Source organism: Microtus oregoni, unplaced genomic scaffold (genome assembly GCF_018167655.1).
Source record: "Microtus oregoni isolate MIOR12 unplaced genomic scaffold, Mior012 000161F_ref0000079, whole genome shotgun sequence".
Taxonomy (NCBI): domain Eukaryota; kingdom Metazoa; phylum Chordata; class Mammalia; order Rodentia; family Cricetidae; genus Microtus; species Microtus oregoni.
In genome coordinates this window covers 830,403-858,200 of record NW_024544816.1, presented here as the reverse complement: position 1 = coordinate 858,200, position 27,798 = coordinate 830,403, and the positions used below count along the sequence as shown (strand labels likewise).

The 27,798-nt window shown below is 43.6% G+C and overlaps 1 protein-coding gene across 2 annotated transcripts; it reads left to right on the top strand.

The window, feature by feature from the left end:
* On the top strand, positions 1-27,729 carry LOC121445168 (neuronal regeneration related protein). Of its 2 annotated transcripts, none has more exons than XM_041647168.1 (5): positions 1-89; positions 498-541; positions 1,843-1,906; positions 21,427-21,504; positions 25,933-27,729. In XM_041647168.1, the coding sequence occupies exons 3-5, from the start codon at positions 1,904-1,906 to the stop codon at positions 26,056-26,058; spliced, it is 207 nt and encodes a 68-aa protein (XP_041503102.1). In that variant the 5' UTR covers positions 1-89; positions 498-541; positions 1,843-1,903; the 3' UTR covers positions 26,059-27,729. The 2 variants fall into 2 exon arrangements, with proteins under 2 accessions (XP_041503102.1, XP_041503103.1); XM_041647169.1 differs by lacking the exon at positions 1-89 and adding an exon at positions 297-321.
* The last annotated feature ends 69 nt before the right edge of the window (positions 27,730-27,798 follow it).

Genomic DNA, 27,798 nt, shown 5'->3' with positions numbered 1-27,798 from the left:
ACGGCGGCGACGGCGCGGGTGCGGGGGCCGGGGAGCGCGCGCGTGTTGGCCGCGCGCCCACGGGGCCGCGAGCCGCCGATTCCTGCCGAGTAAGCAGTCTGGCTCCGCGGTGGCAGCAAGGCTGGGGCGCTGGCCGCGCGCCAGCTCCATCAGAATTAGCTCATTGTTCACTAGTACACTAGCAGAAGAGAGGGGAGGAGGTGGGAGGAGAAGGGGGGACAGAAGGGGGAGAGAGAGAGAGAGAGAGAGAGAGTTGAGATTGAGAGATCGGTTTAGAGGAAGAGAGAGACGCAAGACACACACTTGGAGAGAGCGCGCAAGGCAGGGAACCCTTCCTTCCCCTCCTCTTCCGAGGCTGCACTTCTTGGAAGTGAAGCGGGTTGCGGTTTTGTTTCCCTTCCCCCCTCCGCCCTCCTCTTCCTCCACCCCTTTCCCCTCCCCCTCCCTCAGCTGTCTTTCTAGCATGATGCCCTTTTTCACCCACATTTGTGTTTCAGGTGTAGAGAGGAGAGAGAGTGAACAGGGAGCGGGGCTTTTGTCTGTAAGTATATGCCTTTCTCATCCCCAGCTGGGAGCGCTGCTTTCTCTTTTGTGTCAATTCCTTGCCTTTGCGCTAAACTGGACCCTCCAACCTTGCAGAGTTCATGCTTTTTCCCTCTGAATTTTAGGGCTAAAGCTGACACCTTGGAGAAATTATGTCATTTTGCTCCTGCTGCATTAAGGCTGGAATTTAACTCGACCTCCCCCCTCCTTTGTTTAATGCACAAGTTGAGAGAAACGAATTCTTTTGTGAAGGGGTGGGGTTTTGCTCGCTGGTGGGGTTAATTTTGTTCTTGCTCATTGTTAATAAGGAGCCTTTTTGTTCCTTTGCATTAAATGCACTTTGGTGCATGCAAGCTTCCCTCTCCCCGTGTAAAATCCGGACACTTGATTACTCTTTCAATGTTGCTGCTGCGGCCGTGGGTCTTTCATGTTTTCTCTCCTGCAACACTTTTCTCTGTATTTTTTTTTTTTTTTTTACAAAGCAGTTTAACTTGGGTTCGGGAGTATTAAAAAGAAATGACTGCTTTTTCTCGGTGCTGCTAATAACCTGATTTGCATTTGTGTTTCTATAACAACATTATAGGAAAACTCGAAGTGCCTCTGATACCCGTTTGGAGAACTTTTAGTTTTTCCATTCATCTTAATTTTGCCATAACTTACATTAACAAAACAGTTGTGCTGTAGTGAAATAAAGGCGGAGGGCGAGCCACCGAAGGATCTACATGAATGTTTATTGGGTTTGGGGAGAAGGGCATAATGGTGTATGTTCCTGGCTTTCTCCCCTGTGTAGGTTCTTTCCTTCTTTCTTTTTCTTTCTTTCTTCTTTTTTTTTTAAACACGGAAGGTTATGTAATGCAGTGCCATTTCCAAAAATATCCACTCTGAGGCATCACACTACGGTGGAAGGCTGATTCTTGTTCTGCCGTCTTGATTGCAAATACACTGCCAGTAGTATGTCTGGGAACAAAGAGCAGCCAGCAAACAATCTATTTTTATCACTTGGGTCTACTTTTAAGTTGCCAAACCTTTTGAACTGCAATTTAAAGATGAACCAGTCACTAAGAATAGCCCAGGACTGCAGAGACAGGTGCCAGGGATTCCTTTGTCCCCTATGTAGACCTGTAGACCACTTGGGAAGCTCTTTCGGGGACTCTAGTGCTTAGAATAATTTGCATGGAACTCATCTCCAGTTCACATAGTGCTTGTCTGTGACCCCTGAGGAGGCATTTTTTTTTTTTTTTTGCATTTGCTAACCTGTGGTGAAACAAAGTGTCTACTGTATTTAAACATATTTTGCAGATTGGTCTCCCTGGACTGAAGCAAGGGAGAACAGAAGCTCAAGACTATTAAGATTCTCAAAATGGTAAGACATGGTCATCAGAAGAAATTCTCAGTAGCTCCTTATCAATAATTCCGCATAAGTAGCAGCCACCCACCTTCATCCTGCCTGGTTCTCTATTGTTCCTACCCCATCTGACCTTTCGCAGGTCTGTCTCCAGCATGTGGAGCTTGCCGGTGCAGCGGGCTATATGGAGGGCATGTGGTGAATTAGACTTGCAGTCATTTGGAATAGGAAATGAAGATTCTTGTTTTCAGAGCAAGGATGTTTTAGCTCGAACAGCAGGAACTATTCTGTTCTTTAAGAAGATTGAGGTGTTGTGACATACATGCGGGGAGAATGGCAGCCGGGCTCAAACCATGGGTCTTCTATACAGATAGCCAGAACTTACCCCAAACTATGAGTCTGTGCCTAAGGAACAAGCTATAGTATGTGCTGTCCTTAATAGCAGAAGATAGGATTTTTTTAGTGAGTGCATCATGTATTGTTGTTAAAATGTATATGTATATTTTTTTCTGACTTACAACTTCCTTTAGAAGAGACATTTCAGTTTTAGAGGGCAGGCATATTAGCCTCTAAATTAAAATATAGTGATTTCTCCTAAGAAGTGTAAACCAAAGAGAGGATAGTTACATTTCTGATTAAATGAAGCAACATAGAAAATATACATTAAAAGTAGCTAGATACATATGTTAAACTTCCGGGGGAGGAAACAAAAACGTTTGCAGCTTTCTGTGCAACCTGCCCTCCTGGGATGCTGATGGGCCTCCATGCACTTGTCTTCTACGTACAATGTGTGCTTTCCTAATTTGCCTCTTATTTTTTTTTCTTTTAAACAAGGGTAGAATTTAGTGAATTAAAATTGGATTTGATATACTTCATGTTTTCTTTGAGAACAACCAAGAATTAGCTTCCAGGGAGAGAGATGAGTCAGAGGCAGTTAAATGAGTTCAGATTGGCTTTCATTAAGAAGTGAGCTTTTTAATTTTTTAACATATGCCTTGCCTGTCATTTCAACAAGTGGGTGTCAAAGCACTGAGCAAAGTCGGTCTGGCTTGGACTGGCTTGCTGCTGATGAAATTAAAGAATTGGGGCAGAAAGACGAAAGAGGTAAACATAAAATCAAACTAATCAATGACCTCTTTGCAAGCAGTTACCCTCATAGCCCCTTCCCAGTTAGCCACTTTTGCAGAGTTGCAAGGTGGTGGTGGAGTGTAGCTCTCGTTATTCAGTGCTCTTGCTGGAGGGGCCGCCTCACTTGCCTCTGCCCTCCAGCCCACTCCCTTTGTATAGCTGTAGAGAGACCACAGAGACTGTATGTTGCAATGTATCAAGTGATAGTTTTAGTTAAACATAAATAGGACCATTGAGCCCTGCCAAGTCCAGGCCTATAGATCAAGGTCAAAGCACAGCACCAGGCTTCTGTAGGAGGGGGTGGAATGTGCTCTGTGGAAGGCAGGCATGCATGCCAAGCTGTGAACGAAAGCTGGAACCACTGGAAGGCAGAAAAGCAAAGACAAATTATTATCAAACACTAATCTTCCTCATGTGTCCATGTTGTGTGGTGGAAGAATGGACGGTCACAGTTTGTTTCTCTTGGGAGGATTTTACTCATGGAAAAAAAAAAAAGAAAGTTCTCACAACTTCTTGGTGCTCCTTCCATCAAGACGTCAGTCCCTTCTGGCACAAGCCCATGGCCTGAAATAAAACCCCCGGCAGTTATTGTCTGAGGGTGATTCCAAGTCACTTTCTAGAAATTCTTGTATCTGGAAAATCTAAGTTCTTTAAAGTCCTTGTGTGTAGTATTGTAAAAAAAAGTTTTAAATTTATTTTTTAAAGACTGATATTAGAGATACCCTCAACCCTTTTTCTTTTTTTTTCTTTTTTTAACAAAATGAAGTTCATTTCCTTTCTTTGATTAAAACTGGGATTGCTTTGTAGAACTCTGTATCTAATTTACTTGAAGATTTGGCTCACATACAGTAGAAATTTCTTACAGGAAGCGGCCTGATTAACTACTGGCCATCTCTGGAATGAATGTGTGTGTGTGTGTGTGTGTGTGTGTGTGTGTTGCTTTTTCTCTGAAGCATATATTTTCATCTACATGTATAAAACATTACAGAGAATCTAATCTCCATATGCTATAAGGGTTCATTGCAAACACAAATTTATAATCTTTTCAATCCAGCGTAAGGAATTAGTCAGTGAACTGTAGACTTCTACAGGTTGGGATTAAATATCTGTTCTTTTTACACACTCTAAGTTGGTAAGGTGCACTGGTTAGTTCTACTTGACACAGATTAAAGTAGCCTGGGTGGAGGGAACCCCAATTGAGGAATGGCCTCAGTTTTTGGACAGGTTTGTGGGGCATTTTTCTTGATTAATGATAGATGTGGGAGGGTCCAGTCCACTGTGTGTAGTGCCACCCCAGACAGGTGGTCCTGGGTTGTATAAAAAAAATCAGGATAAGCAAGCTGTGAGGAGCAACCCAGTAAGCAGTGTTCTTCTGTGGTCTCTGCTTCAGTTTCTGCCTTCAGGTTCAAATCTTGGCTGCTGCCCTGGCTTCCCTCAATGATGGACTTCTAGGCCAAATGAATCCTTTCTTCCCCAGGTTGCTTTAGGTCATAATATTATTACAGCATCCGAAAACAAACTAGAACTTAGGGTTTCACAATAGTAAATTGGAGGCATGCCAGAGTCATAGAGTGCTGTTTGTATTATTACAATAAATAGATAAATAAGATGATGTGACTGTCTCCAGCCCTGTGCCACCTTTCACAGCATTTGTACATCTGAGTACAACAAAGAGGGTGCCAGTCACGTGTGATGGTTTTGGAGGTGATGCCTGAGGTAGTAACAACCCAACAATATTGTTAAATTGTTAGTTCTAAGCATATTTTCTGCATCTTTATTGTCCAGAATATTTTTATCAGTGACTCATTCTCCAGTTCTTTCAGGCCCTTGCTTTTATTGTTTGCAATTTGTAGGATTTTGTATAGTTTTTTAATTACCGAGAGTTTACAGCAATCTTCAGGATTTTTTTTTTTTTGTATTTCATGAGGGTTTTTTGCTAATTTTTTAATTTCTAGACCTGTAATTTTATGATGTGCCGTCGATTCATGTAGTTTATTTTAAAGGTGCTTGGCTTGTATATGTCAAAGAAGAGAAGACATTTCAGAATATATATTGAAACTAGTTTGAAAAACCAGATTTTTAATCCACTGCCAAAGCTAAAGTCTCGGTTTTACCCTCTGTGGAGTAAACCTGCCTCCCAGTATGTGTGTGCCATGAACTCCCAGTGACATGAGCATGAGCTTGGAATGTTTTAACAGAGATGTAGGAACTGGAACAGTTTCCCTTCTCTCTGTGGCTGATGCTGGGCATTGAGAAAGATGGGTTGGCGCTATTGGACCGCTCAGGCTGCTCTGCTTCTGTACAGGTTGTGAAGGAGCATCCACGGGCTCCTAAGAAGACCCCTCAGCAGTGCCCCCTCCCCCTTAACATAAACTTTCTGGCTCAAAGAAAAAGGCTAGACTTGGAGAGGGTTGGTCTTACTGGCTGTCTGTGCCACTAGGTTTGGGGTGTAAATTGACAAGTAGCTGCAGTGACTTTTGCTACTACCTGGGAGGTAATTTTATATGGTGCCATCTTGTCTTTCCCCAGGCCTTGCTGTGTATGAAGGGGAGAATTAGCGATTGTTTGGGAGAAGTAGGACAGAAGAGATAATCAGTCTGTCTGGGCTTAGCCTCAGTCAGCTTCCTCCTGATCTATAGAGATAGTCGGGTTGGAAATGGTATTCACGTACCTACCGTCTTGGTGTAACTAATCTTGGAATAATTAGCTATTCAAAGTGTGTCCCACTTTAACACTGTATTTCTTGAAAAGTTAGATATAGGTCAGGTTATCATAAATATACAAATGGAATTCATTTCATTTTAAATCTTAAATTCTTCCCAAATCAGAAAATGCACTTCTAAAATATATTTTGCTCAGATGAATGGGTAATCCTGAAATAAGAATTTTAAATATTCATTTACCTGGTCCCTAAATGTCACGCCTTGAAAGGTGGTGCTGCCACATCCTTGGTCCCCAGCTCTCTGATCAGTGCTCTTCGTGGCTGGAGAGTCTTTTAAGACCAGGTCCTTACAGCTTCAGCAAAATGGAAGACTGAAATAATTACCTGAAAAACTATGTTATATATATATATATAAAAAACCTTTGATTTCATCTGATTCAACTTGGTAATTCAGATGTTGCTGGAGTGCTGTGGTGGTGGAAGGGTTTGCTTGCTTTATCTGTGTAATTCTTCTGCTGTGCAGAAAGGGCTAAGGATAAGGCAATCTTATCAGCAACTCCAATCCAGATATGCAAAGGGAGAAAGATTCAAGTGCGCTTGCACTGCGTTATCTTGTCTGATGATGTGTTGCAAGATTCCAACTTTAAACTGCTCTGCTGGCTTGTACTAGAAAACAGCTTAGCACTGGGTCTAAATTTATCCCAAATGGATATTTAGGAACATTCTTATCCTTGAGAGAATTTCAATAATATTTCAATAATATTTCATCTCATTGGCTGAAAAAAATTCACAATGCTTCTGTCTAGTGCATTGTATACATTGCCAGCCCTGTTAGTTTGTGACTTAAACATTTAAATTTCTCCCCACTACATTCTCAGTCTCAATCCATTCGTTGGTAGCAATGGCATGCTACTAACCCCAATGATGTAACTTGTTAGTAGTGCATAAGCTTTTTTTCATATTGCCCAATTGATTATAGGCCTACAGAGGAATTATCTACTTAATATTTCATGCTTAGAAATAGTAAATATGTAGTAGATGCTTAAAAAATATTTTGTGTGTCCATGCTAATATCTATTAAGTTGGATGTTTTACAGTGTAGCTCTAATGAGTTACCATGATTAGTTTTTGTGAAGTAGAAGTAATTTGCCTCATTGACCCCCTCCTTGTAAAGTGCCAGGGACCCGAAATGAATGTAACCTTCATTTACACAGCAAACTGCTTGCCATTCTTTGTTAAAAGGGTAAGAAACTTAGTGGTTAAACCATAAAGTGTGGCACTTGCCAAGAGAGAGTAGCTTGGGCTGCGCTGGTGACCAGTGTTCGGAGCCACGCTCTGAGTAGGCAATGAGGTTCTGCCACTCTGGGGTTTGATCCATCCGTGGTACTCAAAGCCCACAGCAGCTTATCCTACAGCGATAAAGAATCCCCTCCTGAATCCAGGAGGAGCTTCACTGTCAGCCTTGTGACATTAACACTCACTTGTTTCCAGTATACTCTGAATCTGTGGTCCAAAGGACACAAAGGCAGCCTGACTGGAAACACGAGACTAAGAAGAGCCAGCATGGGACTGTGTACCATTTGTGTGCCACGGAACAGCATTTCCTCCTAAGCACTGTGCGTAGATTGCAGACATCACGTGACCCCCATATTCTAATTGCAGGAGGAAGACTAGCATGCACAGCCAATCTACCAGACACTGCTAGACCCCATAATCCAGGACTAAGCATAAGATTCAGAGGCGCAGGGTGTGCGGTACCAGTGGAAATCTTTCTTATTGGTGAAATAGAAATTAATCTAGAGCTAGAAACGGCAGGTTTACCATGCATGCCACCTCTGACTCCCATTGCACCTGTGGCCGATGGCCTCAGTCAGCCTTCACATTCGTCCTTCATCCTGAGTGTGGTATTTAAGTCCTCCATGTAGTATTTCAGGAAGACATGCACACTTGACTGCTGTTAACGCAACATTTGAGCCCTAGAAGTGAACTGTTTTCTCCTTGAGAGCAAGTAATATGTGACATTACATTTTCTAATCTAAAGTCTTGAAAATTGTCATTAATAAACATTGGACACATGAAGAATTAAGTATATTCAGGTAGCTTTAGAGGAGGCAGAAGAGAATTCTAGATGAAAAGGATAGATCAGGGAGTTATACTTGCAATAGCACCTCTTCCCTGTTAAGGTCCTCTGTGCTGTCAAGGATAGGCCTCAGAAATTAGACCTAGAAGTCAAGGACTTGATGCCCTAAGCAAGAAGAAGCCACGGAGTAGGCATTCTCCAGATGGCTGAGGGCACTCACTCAGGTTACCAGACTATCTCAGATTCTGTGCCTTCCGACTGAGCAGAGCGTGTCCCCTACTCCCATACTCTGGTTAAAGGTACAGCTGTCTTTATTTCTCACTTTTACTGTCCTTGGACCAGGGCTTACCCTGATGGGAAAAGGGGTACCCCTGGCCAGTGATCTGGAAAGGGGAAAGGGAGCCCAAGGCAGCAGCAGCCCCTCTTTGTGACAGTGGTGTCCTCTAGTGAGAGACCCTCCCAGTTAGACAGACTGGGTGCGTGCTCAGGCTGACCAGATGTGTTAGGGATTCGGCTGCTTGTCGCCCTCAGGTCTCCCTGACGAACTAACGAGACAGACTTTAAAGTACAAGCCAGCTCCAAACAGCGTCTTGATAAAACTGTTCACCATTTGGGTCCTGTAGACTTTAGTATGTGTAGGCAGTAGCTGTGAGTATCGGAGGGGAATCTCCTCGCATGGTTCACCAAAGTTGGGGAAAGTCAAGTCTGTCCTCCAGGGACTTCTCAGAGGCCCTCTTGGGGAGGTGTTAGCTGCAAGGTCTCCACAGGAAGTGACAGGACTAGGCTCTATGGGACTGACCCACAGCCTCTTTAGGTGAGTTGGGCCCATCCCTCAGTCTTCCAGTGAGGGCAGTGTAGGCCAGCTCCTGTAGTTCCCTCAGGTGAGTTGAGCTCTTCTCCAAGGCTTTCTCCGAGGACAACATAGATGAACATTGCTCCCCGGACTGTTTATCCATCCTCCATCATGTCCTAGATCTTCCTTAATTTCTGGGGTGAAACCAACTTGTTTGGAACCATTTGAAATAATCCTTTATTTGTAGCCATGATTGGGATTAGCCCAGGTCACTTGTCCCATGGTCCTTCCTTCTGTGCCTCGCCACTCCTTGGTCTATATGGAATGCACCACCCAACAAAATAGAGGTGGGCTTCAAGTCTGAAAATGATCTCTATGAAATAACCCTAGTACCCCATTATCCCTGTAGGGGAGACTTTCATGTACCTTGTCCGTATATGACACCAGTGCCATTCCTCCTGTGCTAACCTACTAAAGCATGTTTTCCTAACCCGCCAAGGTTGTGACCTTGAAGTATTGACCCCCTAACCACCACATAAGTCTTGGTAGCAGTAAGGCTGTGACACCTTGCTCCACTCCACCCCCTTCGTCTGTGGGTAGGGTGGAGAATTCGGAGATGGGAAAGTTTCATGACTCAGAACTTTAGAACAACTAGTAAAATAACTTGATGTTCTCATTACATAGTGTGGAAGCAAACCCTGGCCTTCGTTAACATGCTCTGATGGGGCCTTGGAATGGCGCCTACATCCATCTATAGGCCAGGTTGATCTCTGCTGTAATGCCTAACCAGGATCTGCCATGTCCCCAGTGACCAATAAATGTGCCAATGCTTGTGGAATAAATAAATGAGTCACTGGTCATAGATACATGACAGTCTGGCATTTCTGGTCAGAACCAGGTGGCCTACTTCGGGATTTATGACCATTACCAGCCTGGCCCTGGGGAGAGTTGCATTCTCTCAGATTATTAATCTTGTGGTCCAGGAAATGAGATGAACCTGGACAGGTGATGCATTCATTCACTGAGCAAAGCCTCTGTCGTTGAGCATCCTGGAAGAGTCAGGAGGTAAGGGAGACAGTTAGGTCAGCTCTAACCAGCCTAGAAGCACAGCGTTAGCTCAGGATGCTGGGTTTGTATGGTTTGCTCTTTCCGGGGAGAGTCCCAGACCTCACCCAGGGTGCTAGCTGTGGAGTATGCACTCAGTAGTGACATGTTTCCAGCAGGCAGCATGGATAGCCTCTCAGTACTCGAATGGATGTAGTTGAGCAGAATCTGCTCTGGCTTCACAGTGATGAAATCCTCAAGACAAAATTATTGCCAAGTACTTCCTTGGCCTGCTTTCTAAAACCGTTTGTCTTCAGGGTGTTTTGATTCTATAGCTGAAGGTGTTTCAAAGCCCCGATTCCAAGAGGCTTGGTTCAGTGGCCATCCAAACTTTCACGGAGGACAATACAAGAGTAACTTGAGTTTGAGATGGAGGAAAAGATGCAAGAGAGTGTGGCTGAAGAAAGGAAGGTCTGTTTCTCCTTTTTGGCTAAAATTGGCAGTTAGAGACACTGACTGGAAAAGAGCGGGGAGGAGCCAAATAGCTGTGGCCAATGAGAATCCTGAATCCGAGCCTTCCTGATAGGTAGTTAAAACAAAGTTTTACAAAGTGTGAAGAAGTGTTGGTGTGGCTGGCCAGCTCTAGCCCTTCAGCGCCAGCCCTCAGGTCACGATCACACAGCTGTCCTTTGATTACCGGGGCAGGTAACAACCTTCCTGCTGGAGCCAGGCTTGATACAATTCCAGCAGGGAAAAACACCACAGGCTGAAGGGGGAGAATTTTACAAAAGTTGTTTTGTTTAATATAGGCCCAGGCATTTTGAGGACACTTTTATCAGGTAAAGTTGGTGTCTAATAAAGGAAACCATTTTTTGGGGGTGGGGGACAGGAAGGAGAAAGTAAGGGAACACAGTGCTTCTTGGACATTCTCTGTGAAGGAAAAACTATAGTCAGTACTTAGATGGATAAAGGCAGTGGTAAACATTACCCCAGTAAGTGCTATTAAGTACTCAGTACTCCACCACAAGAGAATTTCATAACCTTCACTAGGTCATCCTTGTGAAATCCCCCCCCCCCCCCCCCCCGGCTCCTTGAGACCATAGTCTGAAAGGTTGTCAGGCGCTTGCTAAGTGGGCATATTAGCACGTGTGGGGTTGGCAGCCTAGGGTTGAGCGTTCACCCTGATGCGTTGTAGGAACTCAGCTAAACCAGATGAAAGAGAGAACATTGTACACGGCATACAGCCATGGTTAAGTCATGCAAGCAGCATTGGAGGGTATAAGATGTTATATGATTAAGATAATTAGAACTAGAACAGATGAGTGATACTAGCCAGCCCATTGCTTTCCCGAACAGACTTTCTTTGATTGGCAGCTTGTGATGTATGTGCGTGTGTGTTGCTCACCCTGTGTGTACACGCAGAGGCTAGAGGTTGGTGTCCACTGTCTTCCGCTGCTATCTGCCTTGTTTTTTGAGACCAGATTCCTTATTAAATCTGAAACTTGACATTTCGGAGACTGACCAGAAAGCCTTGGATGCAACTCTTGCCATCCAGCGCTGAGGTCATACACTGCCACACTCAGATTGTACCTGAGTACTGGGAGTGCAAACGTTAGTCTTCCTGGTTGTGTAAGGTACTTTTTCCACTGAAACATCTCCTTAGCATGCCTATCTCCTAAAAGTCTTTTGGAAAATTGTATTTACTTCTTTGATGGTCCCAGTCCAAATTAATGGGACATTACTAATTGATAAAAATGTGCTTTCTGTTTTTACAAAGTGCCCACCATACTTACTACTTCACAGAAAGTGAGGGCTTTGTAATACTTTTTCATGGATTGATTGGGCAACTGAAATTATATAATTAATTAATATGTTAGTTAATACAGAATCAACATATCTGCTCATATCTTTAAGCCCTCTGTCTCATATGTTTTTATCCTGATTGTCTGGATTTGATTTTTCCAAAGTCCCAATGATCTGTATCAGGTCAAGTCCCTGGGCTTTGCTCTCTTCTAGACTTGGGTCTAACTACACATCATCCAGTGCTTTGGCCTGACAGTTTGCTTAGTTCTTGATAATAGAATCTTAAATTATTCAAATCTTGCTATCATGGTCTGGGAGCCAGGTCTACACATCTTTTTATTTAATCTTTACAAAGTCTTTCTCCACCCCACCCCCTTTTCCTGAGGACTGTTTTTTAAACTTTAATTTTATTATGTGGGGCTTGGTTGTCTACCCTGTCATAATTAATTCAATCAGAGGTTCAATTAAATTTATTCTTGGCCTCATAGAAGCAACTTCTTTGATGATGTGAATTTTTACTAAAATCACCAGCTATTCGTACCCTATAACTTTGATTATGGTTGAATGCAGTCCTCCGTGGGGTCTGAGCATGGCATAGGACACATTTTCTTGCTTGCTATTTGGTGTGTTTAGACCGTGACTACCTGGTAATTGGCTTGTTACCCCTTCTCCATCTTCTCATTAGCCTGTCTTTAGAACTGTCTGGATCTCGGCTACGTTAATTAAAAGTTTTCAAATTAAATCATGTTAAATCTATTTTCTTTCTGAATGTCTAATTTCTAGGAGCTTTCTCACTGCCTTTCTGCTCTAATAAGTGTTTATTTTCTTCCTTTCTGGTCAAGATCACATTATGTTTTGTGCAATGCATGGTCTGTCTCCACAGATCACTGCTGAAGATAAGATTTTAATTCTCTTAGCAGTGTGTTTTAAAGTTGGCTAAATTTTTGAAAAGCAAAGTTATAGTGAACAAGATTTCAAATCTCTTCCGTGAAAGAGAACCCTGTGCAGCATTAGAGCGGCCTTTGAGGGCCATCTGAGGAGGGGCTGTCGGGGAGTTCATTTGGGGGTCAGATTAAAATGACGTGTGTTTTTCAGCAAATGGTCTTTGTCATCTGCTGCAGCGATTGCTAGATACATTTGTGCTGTGTTCATCATTTCCTTGCAGGGAAGTGGAAAGGGAGGGAGAGAGGGAGGAAAAGGGAGGGAAGGAGGAAGGGAGGGAGGGAAGGAGGGGAGGAGAGGGGAAGGAAAGCTGGAAAAAGGAGACTGTCAGGTTGGGTTCAGTAACATCCAAAACCTTAATGCAGCCATCCATGCTGGAGTTTCTGCTCACGTAGGAGATTTCCACAGCAGCAGTGGTAACACTTGAGCAAATCTTGTGTTTATTTCCAAAGACTGCTTTATTTTTTCCCTCCTTAAGGTTAGTTCTATTTGAAGGAGTGGCTATTTACTGGAAATAGATTTTAGAAAAACAAATAATTTGAGAAAATTGCTTTTGACAGTGGGTATCAGACATCTGTCTACATTTCACCTCCAGCCACTGAGAGGGGGTAATGAACACCCTTGGGGGTTGGGAACAGACCTCTCCATTCTGTGGAGGGCCTCAGGGAGACACTCCAGTGAAGCTAGGAAGAGCTCACGATGTAAGTAGTGACAGGTGAGTCTGGGAGGATAGAGATGTTCTACCTTCTCCATGTCTTGTCTGTGTGACCCTGGGAAACCCCCACCTCTCCCTCAGTCTTCTCATCTGTAGCATGGTAAAAGAGGAGAGCGGTCCAGGGAGCACCCACCTCTGTGCTGGGCCCTGGTGCCAATACTGTGTATTGACTCATTTCATCCTTACAGTAAAATGGTGGAGATTAAATTATTGCCCAGGCCTGGGGGTGAAACTTCAAGGTAGAGTGTTGGCTTGGCATCATAAGATGCTGGGTTCCCTCCCCAGTACCAAATGCCTACAACTTTTTTTCCCTGAAAACACGCGTGTAAATTGAGGTGTATAGCTCAGTGATAGAATGAACGCTTAACCCTGGACTCATCTTCTGCAAGGAGGAAGGGAGGGAGGCAAGCCTCGTGATGGACTCTGTGATGCCGTACCACGTGTACCTGTGGGTCCATGACTTTGCACATTCTGTCCCCGCGGGTTCCCACAATACCCACGTCTTTCTCTTGGAAAAGGATAGTTCTGATGTTTGGTGAACAGTGGAGTGAAGACGCAGGATGGAGGATAAAACAGAAGGCTGTGGAGTAAAGTCAGGTTTATAATGATGGTCTCAGTTTAAACAGGGTTTTCCTGGTGCTTGGAAGACAGGGTCTCAGTCAGGCACTTTCCCTTCTAACTTGGAGTCCCCTTTACAGACAGTGTCACAAGTCCTACAACACTGTTTCTTTCTTCATGTCTTGCTCTGGAACACCATTTCCACTTGGGGTGGGGGGTCCTCCTCTGGTCCTCTGCCTTCCGGGACTCTTTAACAGAGAGGTGCCTTCATCCCTTGCTCCACCTAGTAGCTGAAAACCGGGCAGTGTTCAGGGCTGTAGCACACCCTTTCCGAGCTCGTTTCATCTCTCCTGTCCAGCTAGGTGTGTGCTGGTTTGTCTAGAGGACAGGCTACGGGAAACTGCTTTGTGGCCTCCCTTTGGCCTGAGCACCCAAAGAATGAGCAAACAGATCCATAGACTCGTCTCCTTTTCTTGCAAAGGCCAGGCTGCTTATAAGCTGTGTCTTCCTACATAGAAACTACTTTCCCTCCAGTCCTGGAGGTCTCTTAGGAGGCTGTGAGGGTCCCTTGGTCTACACAACAGGGCAGCGTTTACTCCGCAAGCATTGGCCTGTGAAATGTCTTCCATCAAATGCCAAGCAAAAGACAGGGCACTGATAGAAAGAGTGAATATTTCCTTCGGGGATACACACTTGTGGAAGAAACGCAGGTTTTCTGGAAAGCTTATTCTTAGGTCTTTTACAAAAGTCAACCAGATGAAGGCTCCAGAATGTCTTTAGACCTGGGCAAAAGTCCATCTCATTATCCCACCAGACCAGGGAAATCCAGCATTCTCTGTCTAGATTAAGTATCTCACTAGCCTTTGACTGAAGGCTTTAGCAAAAGAAAGACAGGTTTAAGCAATTGTTCTTCCATTTGATATTTTTTTTTTAATTCTTAATGGGCAGCACAGTAATGTTTTGGTACAAAAAAGAGGGAAAAAAGCATCCTCAGTGACGAGAGGTGAGGCGTCTAATAGTTCTTTGAAGTCCGAAACCTGGAAGAACATTACCCAAAGTGATTGACACCAATAGCATCAAGTCTGTTTAAGCTTGGGGCATGGTTAATTTTGCTGTGTGATGTTTTTATTTATTTGCAATTTTTGTTTTCAAGACAGGGTTTCTCTGTGTAACAGTCCTGGCTGACCTGGAACTCTGTAGACCAGGCTGGCCTCAAACTCACAGAGATCTGCCTGCCTCTGCCTCTTGAGTGCTGGGACTAAAGACATGTGCAACCATCACTCGGTGCAAGTTTTTTTTTTTTAATAGTAAAGTTTATAAAATTTAAAATGTTAAAAAAATTTAAGTCTGGAGTTCCTGCTAGCCTTGGGATGGCTGTAGAAGGAGCTCTGAGGCGCTGGGCTTGCAGTTTGGGGAGAGAATAGCAGTGTTATTCTTCCTGTGGTAGAGAGTGTTGTCCTGAGGTGGACAGCTGCAATTCAGCACATTGAACGGGACACAGAGCTAATAGCCCAGTGTTCTTTTCCTTTTGATGGGCCTTCAAAGTTGGAGAAATATCACAAGACGGAATGTTTCTCCTTTCTTGCTGACACAACCGAGCAAATTCATCTAATGGAATAAGGTGGTCCAGACTCAGAATTCAGATGTGTTAAATAAATATTTACTCTGGTTCTACTCCACGGAGGTAAAAGATTTTTATAACATATTTGTTGGAGTCATGGGGGCAAAGAGAAGCTTATGCTGTGCCTGCATGCCTCGAGGGCTTTTTGACTGCAGCTTAACAAAGGCTCCGTTTTTCTTTTTTATTCTCTTTATCATTCATTTTTCCCCTTTACTGAAAAGGCAAATATATTGTGGCCTCTTCTTTAAAATAATTTTAATTACATTTCTTTGGTTAACTAATTATGGTACATGTGCACATGTACCATAAGTCAGAGGACACAAGCCAGCTCGTACTCCGACCAGCAGCCTTGGCAGCAAGCCTGACTCACTGAGGCATCTGAGGCATTTCACCGCCCAGTTCTCCTTCTTGTTCTTCAGCTGCAACTCCGTAATCTCGGAATTTAAAAAGCTCCCCTAGCTTTTGGCTCTTTGTTTGGAAAGTCTCTTCTCAGGCGCGATGAGCGGGTTCCAGAGCTTTGGTCTTGTGCTTTACTTTGAGCTGTAACCAGCTGTGGAGACTTTGTTTTGTCTTCATTGCTGAGGAGTCACCCATGAAGTCCAGATTTGAAGCACGAAGCTTACTTCCTTGAGCCTAGACCACACTTGGCTCTGATCCCTGTACCAGACTGACCTCGAGTCCCAGGGAGGTGTCTTGGCAGAAAACTGGGAATCCCTCGATGCATGCTCTCTGATTTGGGTGTCTGTCATCTTTAGGTGGATTTTATTGTGCTAAACAAGTTTTTATTGGGAAGGAATGAGGCTGGGATAAGAGGGGGTGTTTGCTTGGTGTCAGTGTTTGCAGGTGACCTCAGTGTTGTTCTGCGTTAACAAGTCACTGCCTTCTATCTGGATTTGTCCCATCAAAACCTAGAAAATTCACATAATGAATGGGTTTAAGCAATGGTGTAAAAGGAAAGCCAGATGCGGTTGTTAACCTTTTGTGGCTTGTCCCTGCCTTGGTTTGTTGCTACCCTTGAAAGTCTCTTCGCTGTTATTCTTAGAAAACAAAGTCTAAAAGAGTCGGCAGCCAAACAGACTCTTACGTTGTGGAACGGGAGGACTGTGAAAGCTCTTTCTGCCGACAATTAATTTCACATGTAAACACTTTCAGTTTGTTGCCAGCAAGGAGATTTTCGTTTCCTTTCTCTGCCTAGTTGAAGTCTAGAAATAAAATTCCACAGCTGTCAGGTTCCCACGTATTCATCAGCGCCTCTCACGGTGGCTTTCCAGCGAGCAGAAAGAGTTCAGAGGATTCTACTATTAAAGTCCACACAACTGTTTTAAGGCAGTCTTTGGATGATAGTGCAGCACATGATGCGAAATGGTCATATAATCTGCTCAGACTATGAATCAGACGTGAAAATTTCCTTGGCCCATCAGAGGAACATGCAGCTAGGGTCAAGCTGATACCAGTGGGTCTGACCAAGTTGGGAGCTGCCCTTGTCTTCCTTGTGAGGTCCAGGTATATTCCACCACCCCACTTTCTCCATGTTAGGGACTTGTCGGACCGTGGGGACTGGCTTGAATGTCAGCAGGACTACCCGAGCCAGCCATTCCTTCTTGGCAGGAAAACTCACAATGTTTTCTCTCTAATTACTCATTGTTCTGACTGCCAGTGTGTGTGTGTGTGTGTGTGTGTGTGTGTGTGTGTCATTTATTTCTCAACAAATGTTTGCCAACTTAGGCACTAACACCTTTATTCTGCTTGCTGAAATTTGCAAGGATTCTATACATCATTTGGGTGGCCCAGTGGTTTTCATGCTTTCTTTTCCCTCTTCCAGTGGCGATGGCTCTCTCCCCATGTGCTTTCCCTGAGAGAAGTTCTGTCTAGCTTTTGCAGGGCTCTAAGGCCAGAGCTCCAGAGAGCGAGCACAGTGCACCGTCTTTTGGCACCATCTGGTCTTTGGTGCAATGCTCCTTAGAGAAAAATGATCTTTGTTCCTCATTGATGGTTTCAGTTTACAGTCTTCACTCATGCGACCAGCAGCACTTGGGACTCAGTGGCTTTTGAGGAAGAATCATAATTGTGCTCCTTCAGAGGATATTTACCGAAATGAGCTATATGAATATGCACATAAATTCCCTTCAAATTATAGGACTAGGTTTCACAACCTCCTGGCCAATTAGGCCTAGCAGAACGTGTACATATGCAGGCATACACTGCTTAATTGGCAGCTAAATTATGAAATGTACCCCTTTGCTATGAAAAGAATTAACTGTGGAGGTTGGGCACCCGCTACCCTACTCTGTTTTCTTAATGGCAAGGGGTGGGCATCTATCTTTTTAAGTCCTAAACAGGCCATTTGTGTACATCCTTGAAACACAATGGACCCCTCCAAGGGTAAAGAATTGCATTACAGTTGTGGTCATTAACAGCCAAGCCATGCAGTAGTCTTTACTTCCGATTTCTGGGAAGGTTTGTTGAACAGCTAAGGAAGTGGCGATTAGCTATGCGGTAAGTATTTGCTCAGAGTAAAGATATAATGGCGCCTTTGTTGGCCATTATCTTAGGACAGTCTTCTCAGAGAAATGTTGGGAAAAAGCAGCAAACAAATAGGGGACAATTTAGAAGCCTCTAAATTACCAGCTGGTAATACATAGAAATCAAATTCTGCCATGGAGTACTGGGAATGATAGGAAATAAGACAAAGGACTTCTCCAGCCCCCTAAATATGGACCACAAGACTACTGGAAAAAAAATAAAAATAAAGCACAAAAAGAGCAAACTTTCCAATGAAAAGCTTGAAAGAATTTAGGCAGTGTTCTACGTTGCTTTTTTTATTTTTCTTTTAAACATGAGACTGGTTTTTGATTATCCTCCAACACACGTACACACATACACTTTATATTTCTCATGTAGAATACTAGTTGTTAGTTATAATACCACCAGATAGCAAATGGCTTTCAAGCTTATTACCTATAGGCTTAAAAAATGAAGGTTTTTTTTTTTTATTGTGTACTTGACAGAGTAAAGTAAATCTTTGAAGAGAGAAGCAAAGAGGGGAGAAGGTAGGAAGAAAGGAAGGAAGGATGAAAGAAAGAAAGAAAGAAAAGAAAGAAAGAGGAAAAACATGGACATTTTTTTCTCAGTATGTTTGCTGTGCTGGGATAGTTAAACTGAAGGCCGAGCAGTCCGGTACTTTAGGGATAAGAAATCATAAATTTCATCATAAGCCACATTTAAATGTATATCATGGATTTACACCTTCACATAGTCATGCCAATATATTGTTATGGGAAAAGGTACATTAATTAGTATTCTCAGAGACAATCATGAACACAATTTCAGGCAACATCAAATAAAAACTGCTCAATTCTTCTCTATATTTTAGAACACTCATATCTTTGTAGTTGTCGAAAATAGCTTGTCTCTCTGGGTCCCTATTTGAATTCTAAGAATAATATTTCGGAAGGATTTGATAGAAAGTTCTGTTTATTTTTCTACATGGAAGACAGCTTTGAAAGACTGCATGCTTCTTTTGTGATGATCAAGGCATAATTTGTTTAACTTGTTTAATAAAACAGTTTTAGGGTACTTTCATGTATATTACCCAGAATACTGGCATTTTTGAGCTGCAAGGTCCCGTCCCCAAAAGTAAGAACTCAACAAAGTGTGAAGAAGAATGTTACTTTAGTTTTCATGAAAAACAGGAACATGAATCCAGAAAGGTGAGTGCAGGTAGAGCCGTGTGTAGTTGTGCAGCATGAACCATTGGGTACCGAGGAGAAAGAGAGGCTTCAGTCTTCACACAGGGTCTCCAGATGGGTCCCTAGCGGATTCCCAGCAACATTTGCAGGCCTTCTTTATTGGGAGTCATTGCCAGATATTAATATTCTGAACAGGTTGGAAAGCCAGACAGGGTCTGACAGCCTGTGACACTTGGGTCCTGAGAGCTACAGCAGGCACAGGAGCGTCTTCCTGCTTGGAGCACATCCCCTTGAACTTACCCATCAGTCTATTCCTGCATCTGCATCTAATAGCAAAGTTCCTTCCTAGAACTTCTCACGCCAAGCAGCCTGTGTCCTGCCAGAAGTTCCGAATGTTACACTAAATGTTGATTTTGCTTGCTCTTAGTTGACACATGCTCTAGTAGCTTCAATATGCTAAGGCGGTGTGACTTTATTAAAATGGAATATCCCCAGAGAAACACAGTCACAAATGTCACTTCTTGACTCGGCCTTTGGTTTCTGAGCAAACCATTTCTCACGTGTGTGTGTGTGTGTGTGTGTGTGTGTGTGTGTAATTGTAGTGAAAATGTTGAAAAGGGATCAGCCACTGAGGCCAAGTTATATTACGTGAACTTATTCCTGATTTTGAGTTGGGGTCAAACTGAAATGTTAGGCTAAACTGGGATTTTATGTGCTATGATTTTGTTATATGCCTTGAAACAAAACTAAACAAAAGCTTATTAAATTTAATTGATTGTAATTTAATTCCCCCTTTTCTGGCTCAAGAGAACGCCAAGACTGGCTGCCTGTCCCAAACAAGGCAGATGGTGTCATTCTGTAAGAAGGAGCTGGGCAGGGAGGGGGAAATGTGTGAAGAGAAGGTGGGGTAGACTTGAGGGAATCACAGGGCTCAGAAAGCAGCTGCACTCCGAGGAGAGGAAATGGTTCTGCTTCTTCCAGGGTGGGCACCAGCCCCTTAAGAGCCAAAAGTGGGTGGTGGCTATGGACTGGTCCTGTTTTAAAAGGGGGGCATTAGAGAAGAGACATTTTGCTTTGGGGAAATGTGAGACCAGCATAATACTGGGAAGAAGGGAGCTGAGATCTAGGAACCCAATTCGAGTTGCAGTACTGACCCACACACTGTGTGGTACTTTGGCCAAGCTGGCTTGCCCTTTATGAGTTTTCCTTTTCCCATCTTTGTAATTAAAATATTCCTATTCATAGGCCCACTGCTGTAAAGAATGTATATAGTGTGTGCACTTACTCTGATCTACAGTGTGCCGTAACCATTACTGATAGAACAGCAAAGACAGTTACTATTATGTTACCCAAGAGGAGGAGTGCGTTATCCTTTTATGCTCCCTGCTTCACACTCCCAACCAACTAGACTGGTTGAGACATACAAAATAGGAACCCTTAACTCAACAAGTAGTGCTTCCAAAACTGAAAATGACACATGAGTCTCTTTGCTAATCTGTTAATGAGATCTGTGTCTTAATTGTTACTGTACGGAAGGGTTACTTACAAAACTGAGGCCTGGAAGGAGTCGCCTCTAGTTTCATCCCCCACGTCAGGCAGCGTGGTGTCAAATGTGACTTAGTTCTAACAGATGGCTATTGGATTCTGTCTCTAAGTTTTTTTTTAAAGAAGATTTCACAGTTTTCCACTCTAAATACTTTTAGTAATTTAACAACTCTCGTGCCAAGTTCTTTTTTATAGCTGACCTAAATCTGCAATTTGTAGTTTAAGCCTCCCCGCGCCCCCACACACACTCCCTCCATCTTGCTTTCTGGAAATAGAGAACAGCTGGTCAGCAACCTTATGCGAATAGCCCTTTGTATATTTAAAGGAGACTTGCTCAGCTTGCCTCCCTCCCTTTACGTCTGCCCACCCTCAGAATTCATCAGCTCTTGTTATCTGAATCATTCATTGCACAGCTGCCCAGCTCCCTGCCCCTCTCTTAGTACCAGGCTGCTTCAGGGAGCTGGATGCAGTGTGGTCTGAGTGGTCTCATGGGCCTGGGGAGAACGTAAGACATTTGGGCCCTCCTCCTCAGCTTTGCATCTATTCTTCAACCTTCTGATAAGTGAAGGATAATTCCTCAGAGTGTCGATCACTACCTGAGCAAGGAGACTTGCAAGGATACTCACGGAACATAAGATACTTTGAAAGCTCTCCACGGGCGCTTAGCGCACCCGGCCAGACATGCATTAGGCTGCCACTTTGCCTGCTAACGCTCACATTGATTGATATCACTGCTCTGTCGGACTCCATCTTGAAAGACTAGCCAAAGCTCTCCTGGGTACAGTGTGTATTCAGAAAATGTGTAATGAGTTTCCTGGTGCTCTGAGCAGATGGGGAAAGAGGAGAATGTAGACTCTAGAATGACCATTAAGAACTGAGCTTGTGGGAGGTGAAGCCATGTGGTTTCAGGATGGACCTTGTTTGTGATTTGAATGTGTGCGCTTTTATGTCTCCATAGGTTTACTACCCGGAACTCTTGGTCTGGGTCAGCCAAGAGCCATTTCCATACAAGGAAATGGAGGGAAGTCTTACTAAGGTAAGAGCCCCAGCTGCTGTTTGTAAATATTGCTTTCAAGTTTGAAGTGTAAACACACATAAGGAAATAATCCAGACCTATTTTATTTTTGTCTTAATATCCATTGTATACTCCCATAATAATCCACTAATACGACACTATGCTGGTCTTAGAAATAACATATTTTTTAAAACATAACCTAGAGCTGGGATCAGTGGTGCTTACCTAATAATCCCAGCACTTAAAGGCTGAGGCAGGAGGACTGCCAGAGATTTGGGCCTAACCTGGGCTACATCATGAGACCCTGTCTCAAAATAGACAAGTCAACAACAAAAACAGAAAACAAGCAAACCAGCCTCGTAGCCTTTTGTGATCCATAACTCAGATGCAAATTTTCACTTAAGAATCTCCCTGTTTCAAATGTGTCTTTTACAATTTCAAAGTTCAGTCACGAGTTTTCCCTGTAGATACTGTGAACTACAGAGAGTTCAGTCTCCAGTTCTCCCTGTAGGTACTGTGAACTACAGGGAGTAGCAATCTGACTTTGAGTGGAAGATTGTGCTTCTTAGCACCGATCTGCTAGTTTCACAAGGAATAAAGACTCCAGTAAAATTTCTGCTCAGCAGTTTCAGGGGACTGGAGGTGACTCGGTGGTTAAGAGTTCTGCTGCTCTCCAGAGGGTCAGGGCTTGAGTCCCAGCATCTACATGGTGGCTCACAACTGTCTTTAAGTCAACACCCACTTCTGACCTCCTGGTCCCAATTTGTTCATAGCACACAGACACGCATGCAGGGAAAAGACCTCTACACATAAAAGTCATATTTTTTCCCGCAAAAGGTCAACATTCCATGTCATTGAACCATGGTACCACCCCACATGTGATATCACTGCCCTTTTCCTATATGAGAAGACCTTATTTAACTGACTGGTTTGAGCTGTTCTCCTGGTTAACAGGATCTTCAGAAACTGCAGTCCTGTTATCAGCAGGTGGTGTGGAAAGAATACAATCCTGTCGTTTTTTAGACATTCAGAGAATTTCCGAAGTTTAAGTTGAAACTTTCGGCAGAAAGGCAGATGGAGAACATTTTATGGGACCTGGTGGAGCTGAAAGTGTGATAGCCTTACAGAGCTGGAGTGGAAAGGACCTGAAGTGCAGAGTCCAGCTGCACCCCACAGCTCCAGCCTGGGCCACACACCTGTAGTGCCAACTCCATCCTCACCACTACCATCACCGCCTCCTCTTTCTCCTCCTTATTATTATTTATTCTCCTTATTGTTGTTGTTGTTGCTTTGATGGCCCGAGAGGTAGAGCCCATGCTAAGTACACATTTTGCCCCTGGGCTCCATGCCCCACCCCTTAAAATTATTTGTACACATACATGTGTGCTTTTGTCCTTAGACATTCTTTTCTGGGCCAGACCAGGGCATAATTCCCCTAAATTAGCAGCTGAGGGTGGAAAAGAAAGCCATGTAGTCAATTTTTGTCTCAGTCAGCCCTCCCCACAGTACCCTTAGATACTGGAATATCAACCAAGTGGGAAAGACTAGGCGAGGCTCCTCTGTGAGCTGGGAGGTCCGTGGGGTGTCCCTTCACTCCGTGCCTACACCAAAGCATGCTCTAGGGTGGGTGTGGAGGGTACTGGGCACCACACCTTCAGTCCTTTGGTTGTTTCTTCTCGACAATGGAGTGGTATTTTAAGCATAAAATACTTGCCCTTTTTCCAGAAGGAAGCTTCGGGAAAATCACACTTTTGCATAGCTGCATGAAAGATGATTTCAATTTACTTGGTCCAAAGCACCTTACTTAGTAGCTGGGACCGAGCTAGCAGTCACCAGAAAAAACTCCATCCGTGAGGATGTGGCTTCTGGCGGAGCAGGCCTGTTGTGGACAGGGAGCACCTCTGCTTGCCCTCCACCCTCAGACTTCTAGATAATCCAAGTTCCTCTGTCTCACAAGAGTCTTTGTGTGCGGATGGTGGAGAGAGGTGACTGTTTCACCTCAACTGTCAGAAAGCCTGACTGCTGGGAAAACAAGGTATACGGGAGACAGACAGTTCTTTAGAGCAGAATGGTAGGAGTCAGGGAAGAGGATTGTGATCTAGTAATTCTGGGCTCCAAAGAGGAGGTGCAAAGAGCCTGGCTCTGGGAGTTGCTCCCTTTAAAGGCGTTTTGGTTCATTTGGCCCTTGAGGTCTTGTAGTAGCATGCCTCTGCACGACTTACTGATGGTCCTTCTGCCATCCGGTTACTTGGATGTCTCCCACAGAACAAGTTAATTAAGGGCAGGCTGGGTAGGGACAGTTTGTTGCTGTTTCTCTGTAGGCTCAAAATCCAGTAATGCACAAGCATTCAGCACAGCAATGAGTGATGATGTGCATGGGGGAGACGAAGTAGTACAAGTGTTATGTTCACATCTGAAATAATCCAGTTTTTTGTCTCTGTTCTGGAGAGAACTCGTCCCAGTTTTCATTTGGTAGTGTATTTTTTATGGAGGTCAAAGGTTAGTGGGACAGGGCCTCATAAACCAAGACACAGTGGTGTTCTGACTTTAGAACAGTTTCAAGGCCACACTAACGGTCAGATGGGGTGGTGGCATTGCTTGGAAAGTATCGATGGGTTTTGCTTTTGTTCTGTGATTTGTGGATTATATACCAAATTTCAAGATTGAGATTTTTTTTCCACAATTGCCATTTTAACTCTTTTTATGCACTATTAATGAGTGCCCCGATTTAACATGCTTTGAGAAATTTTGTTTAGAACCTTAATGCTGTGTGAAGAATGATACTTCTCTGGCTATTCACTGATATCAGAACACCCTCTGAAATTACAAGAATTATAATTCTCTGGCTACTTACTGATATCAGAACACCCTCTGAAATCACAGCCTAGACCAGACTGTTCAGGGACACACTGTGTGGGTTCCATATAGGGCTTTTGTGTGGAAATGCTTTCAAAGTTCTAGGCACATTGGGTGTTGCATGTAGTAGGTGTTGCTTCTTCAGCTTGAATGACCTACCCTGAGGCTGCTGGAAATAATACTCAGCTTCAGGTGGTCTAGAAACTCCTGGCTCCCAAATTCATCCTTAATATAAATTCAAATGTGTAATTTACAAGTCACAAAATGAGACTATCGCTTCAATCCTAGTACTTCCATCCAGGCAACTTCATCGATTGGAACTTTCTTGTTAGAACCTAAAACCCAAGCAAAAAGAGATTTAAAAAGAAAAAGAGAAGAAAAGAAATACTCAAAACCCACAAAGGCTATTCCCACCCCCCCCCCAGAAAATATAAACAAGTTATGGTTTCATTAAGAAAGATCTTTGTCTTCATTGTGAGTATGTCTGGATGGGGCATACAGTCTTTCTTATTTTAATGAATTAAGGCTTTTGTTCAGTTGTTCAGTGGACCCCACTCTCTGGCTCTCTTGCTGCTAGATTCTGATGGAGCCTCTCCTCCTCCTCCTCTTCCTCCTCCTCCTCCTCCTCCTCCTCCTCCTCCTCCTCCTCCTCCCCCTCTTCCTCCTCCTCCTCCTCCTCCCCCTCCTGTGTGTCCAGAAGCAGCACAGTGGTGGTCATCAGTTGGGCCCATCATCTTAGTCCTTGACTCTGTAAGAAGAGACTCGAGTCCTAGGCTGCCTGAATCTCACCATCCTCTGGATGTGGTTTCTCACTCTCCTCTTCCTTCCTACGGCTGCCAGCTGAGATTCCTTTTCATTGTGCACATCTCAAACACTTTCATCTTGGGTACCGGTTTAGTCCCGACATTAGCGCTTATATGAAGTGTGCCGGTTGCTTATAGAAAGTTCACATAGAAAGATGCATTGTGATATATTTTTAAGTATTTTATTGTGTAAAATGGGAAGTAGATTACTGTCTTCCCTCCATCACATCACTCACTGAAAAATAAAAGTATGGGTCTAGAGAGATGGCTCAGTGGTTAAGGATACTTTCTATTCGGGCAGAGGACGTGGGTTCAGTTCCTCACATCCACATCACGGTTCACAACCATCTGTACCACAGTTCCAGGGATCTAATGCCCTCTTCTGGCCTCCATGGACACTGGACATACATGCTGCACACATACAGACAGACAGACAAATGCTTGTACACATAAAATAAATCTTTAAAATATGTATTGGCACTCCTGTGTGCTCTCCTAACCCAGCTTGATCCTGGGTACTGACTCTAAGGAGTGTTGCCACCACCTCGAGAGAAACACTTGCCCCCACACAAGCAAAGGAAAGCTGTCTTTAATGGCTTCATCACCCGCTGACCTAATATTTACCTTTAAGAGAATACTGTTAATATATAAACTGCAAAATAGCAGAAGTTCAAGAATAAAAAGTGGGTAGAAGTAAAAAACAAAACAAAAACTTTTTTCAAATGGTTTAAAAGTGTCTTTCTTTGTGTGTGTGTGTGTGTCTGTCTCTCTGTTTGTGTGTTTCCTGCAGGGGAGACTTCCCGTGCCAAAGGAAGTGAACCGCAAGAAGGCGGAGGAGATCAGCGCTGCCTTCCTGGCTCCACCAGGCAGCCATGAACTCTGCTCCCCAAATATCAGTTACCTCTACTCTTTTTAATCGTAACACCTCCATTTGTATTGCATATGGTATATGGGGTTTTGATGAGGTCTTGGTATCATATATGGGATTTTTTTTTTCTGTGTAAATCATCAAATATAAGAAGAAACTATGGGACTCTAAGCCTTGCTTTAGAGAATTTACAGTGGACAAATAGGTATCATCAAAACAGTTTCTAATCATTCTGACTCAAGTGAAAACGCTCAGAATTTCACACTGTGAATCCACGTTTACAACCCCTACAGGTGGGCCTTCAGGCCTGGTTCGCTACAACAATGTCTTCCACAACTCAAACTCCCACTGCGCTCACATGACTGGTCCACACCCACCTCTTCATCACACGGCTCCCGACTGCTTCTTGCAGAGGCTGAGAGTCCCCCCACTTTTTTTTCTCACTTAGATGTAACAAGCCTAGTAGTTTATGTTCATCGATCGTCTGTATATCTCTATATTTTATCCATGTACTCTTTTGATGTATAGAAGTAGTTTGAAACTCATCGTTTCCTTGTGGTAAGTGACCGAGATGCTGCCACAGGACCTGAGACACTGATGAATGGTGCTATTTTGGACTTTCAACATGCTCCTTGGCGAGGTAGCTCTGATGGAGTTATTTTTTATTTCCATGTTCTGAGAAGGTGTTGTTGGTACTCTGTTTCCCCGAATGTTGTTCTCCAGACTGGACTGTCTTGTTTTCCTGGTGTCTTCAGTGTGGCTTTCTTCTTCAGTGTAGTAGGTTGAGCGGATGCTACCGAGAGTGTGAGGGGCTGTCCTCTCGTGGCTGGCCCTGGTGGAGATGCCGTCATGGTAGCGGGAGCAATCACAAAACTGTAATGTACCTACCAGAACTCTTCCGTTCTGCAGCCTCACCTGCCTGGCTAGAAAAAGAAAAGCAATAATTCCACAGGCATTTGGAGGTATCTCTTTAGATTCTTTTTGTTTGACTGGATATTTGGGGGGGTGGGGGGAAGATTCACTCTCTTTAAATAGGTGCCACGTGGGGAAAAAAAATCCAAAGTACTGACATCCAAGTAGGAATTTGAAAATTATACCTTTCCAAAAGTTGAGGTTGGAAAAATGTCTTTACAAAATAATGATTATTATCATGATGATGATTATGACGACAATGATGATGACAAAAGGCAAAACACCTTTTTTGGGGCCGATTTGATAAGCAAGGTGTAGATTTTACACTTTTGTCCTTGCTCCCAATGAAATGGATAAACAAAAATAAAATCCGATAACACCATCTCTTCACGGAATGTTGTTGTGTTAAGCCAGACTGAAAGCCCACCTTAATTTTTATATAATGTCTTTAGCTCTTCCTTTGACAGGGCAGGCCTTGTTCTGAACTGTTTGCGCTTCTGACTGTTAAACACCAGTGATGCATGCACTGTACCTCTTCCTCCTCTTCTTGCTCCCCCACTGGCCTGAGTTTCTCGTGCATTCTTCCCTCTCCACCCCCACCTTCGTTAGGATAGACATATCAGCTATGTAAATAGAGCAAGAAAACAGTGTTGTGCATTTGTGGCATTTCTGTAGAGTTGCAGGTGTGCACTGCTGAAAATGCTGGCTTTTGTAACATGTGCTCCTTACTGTTGCTCTCATAAGTACCCAATGTATTTTAGTTATTTTAGTAGTATTTGTTCAATAAATATGCAAGCTGTAAGATAACTATGATCTGGTGTCGTCATTGCAGAGTCTGACTTCTTAATTAATGCCTACGCAGATTCAAAGTAATAT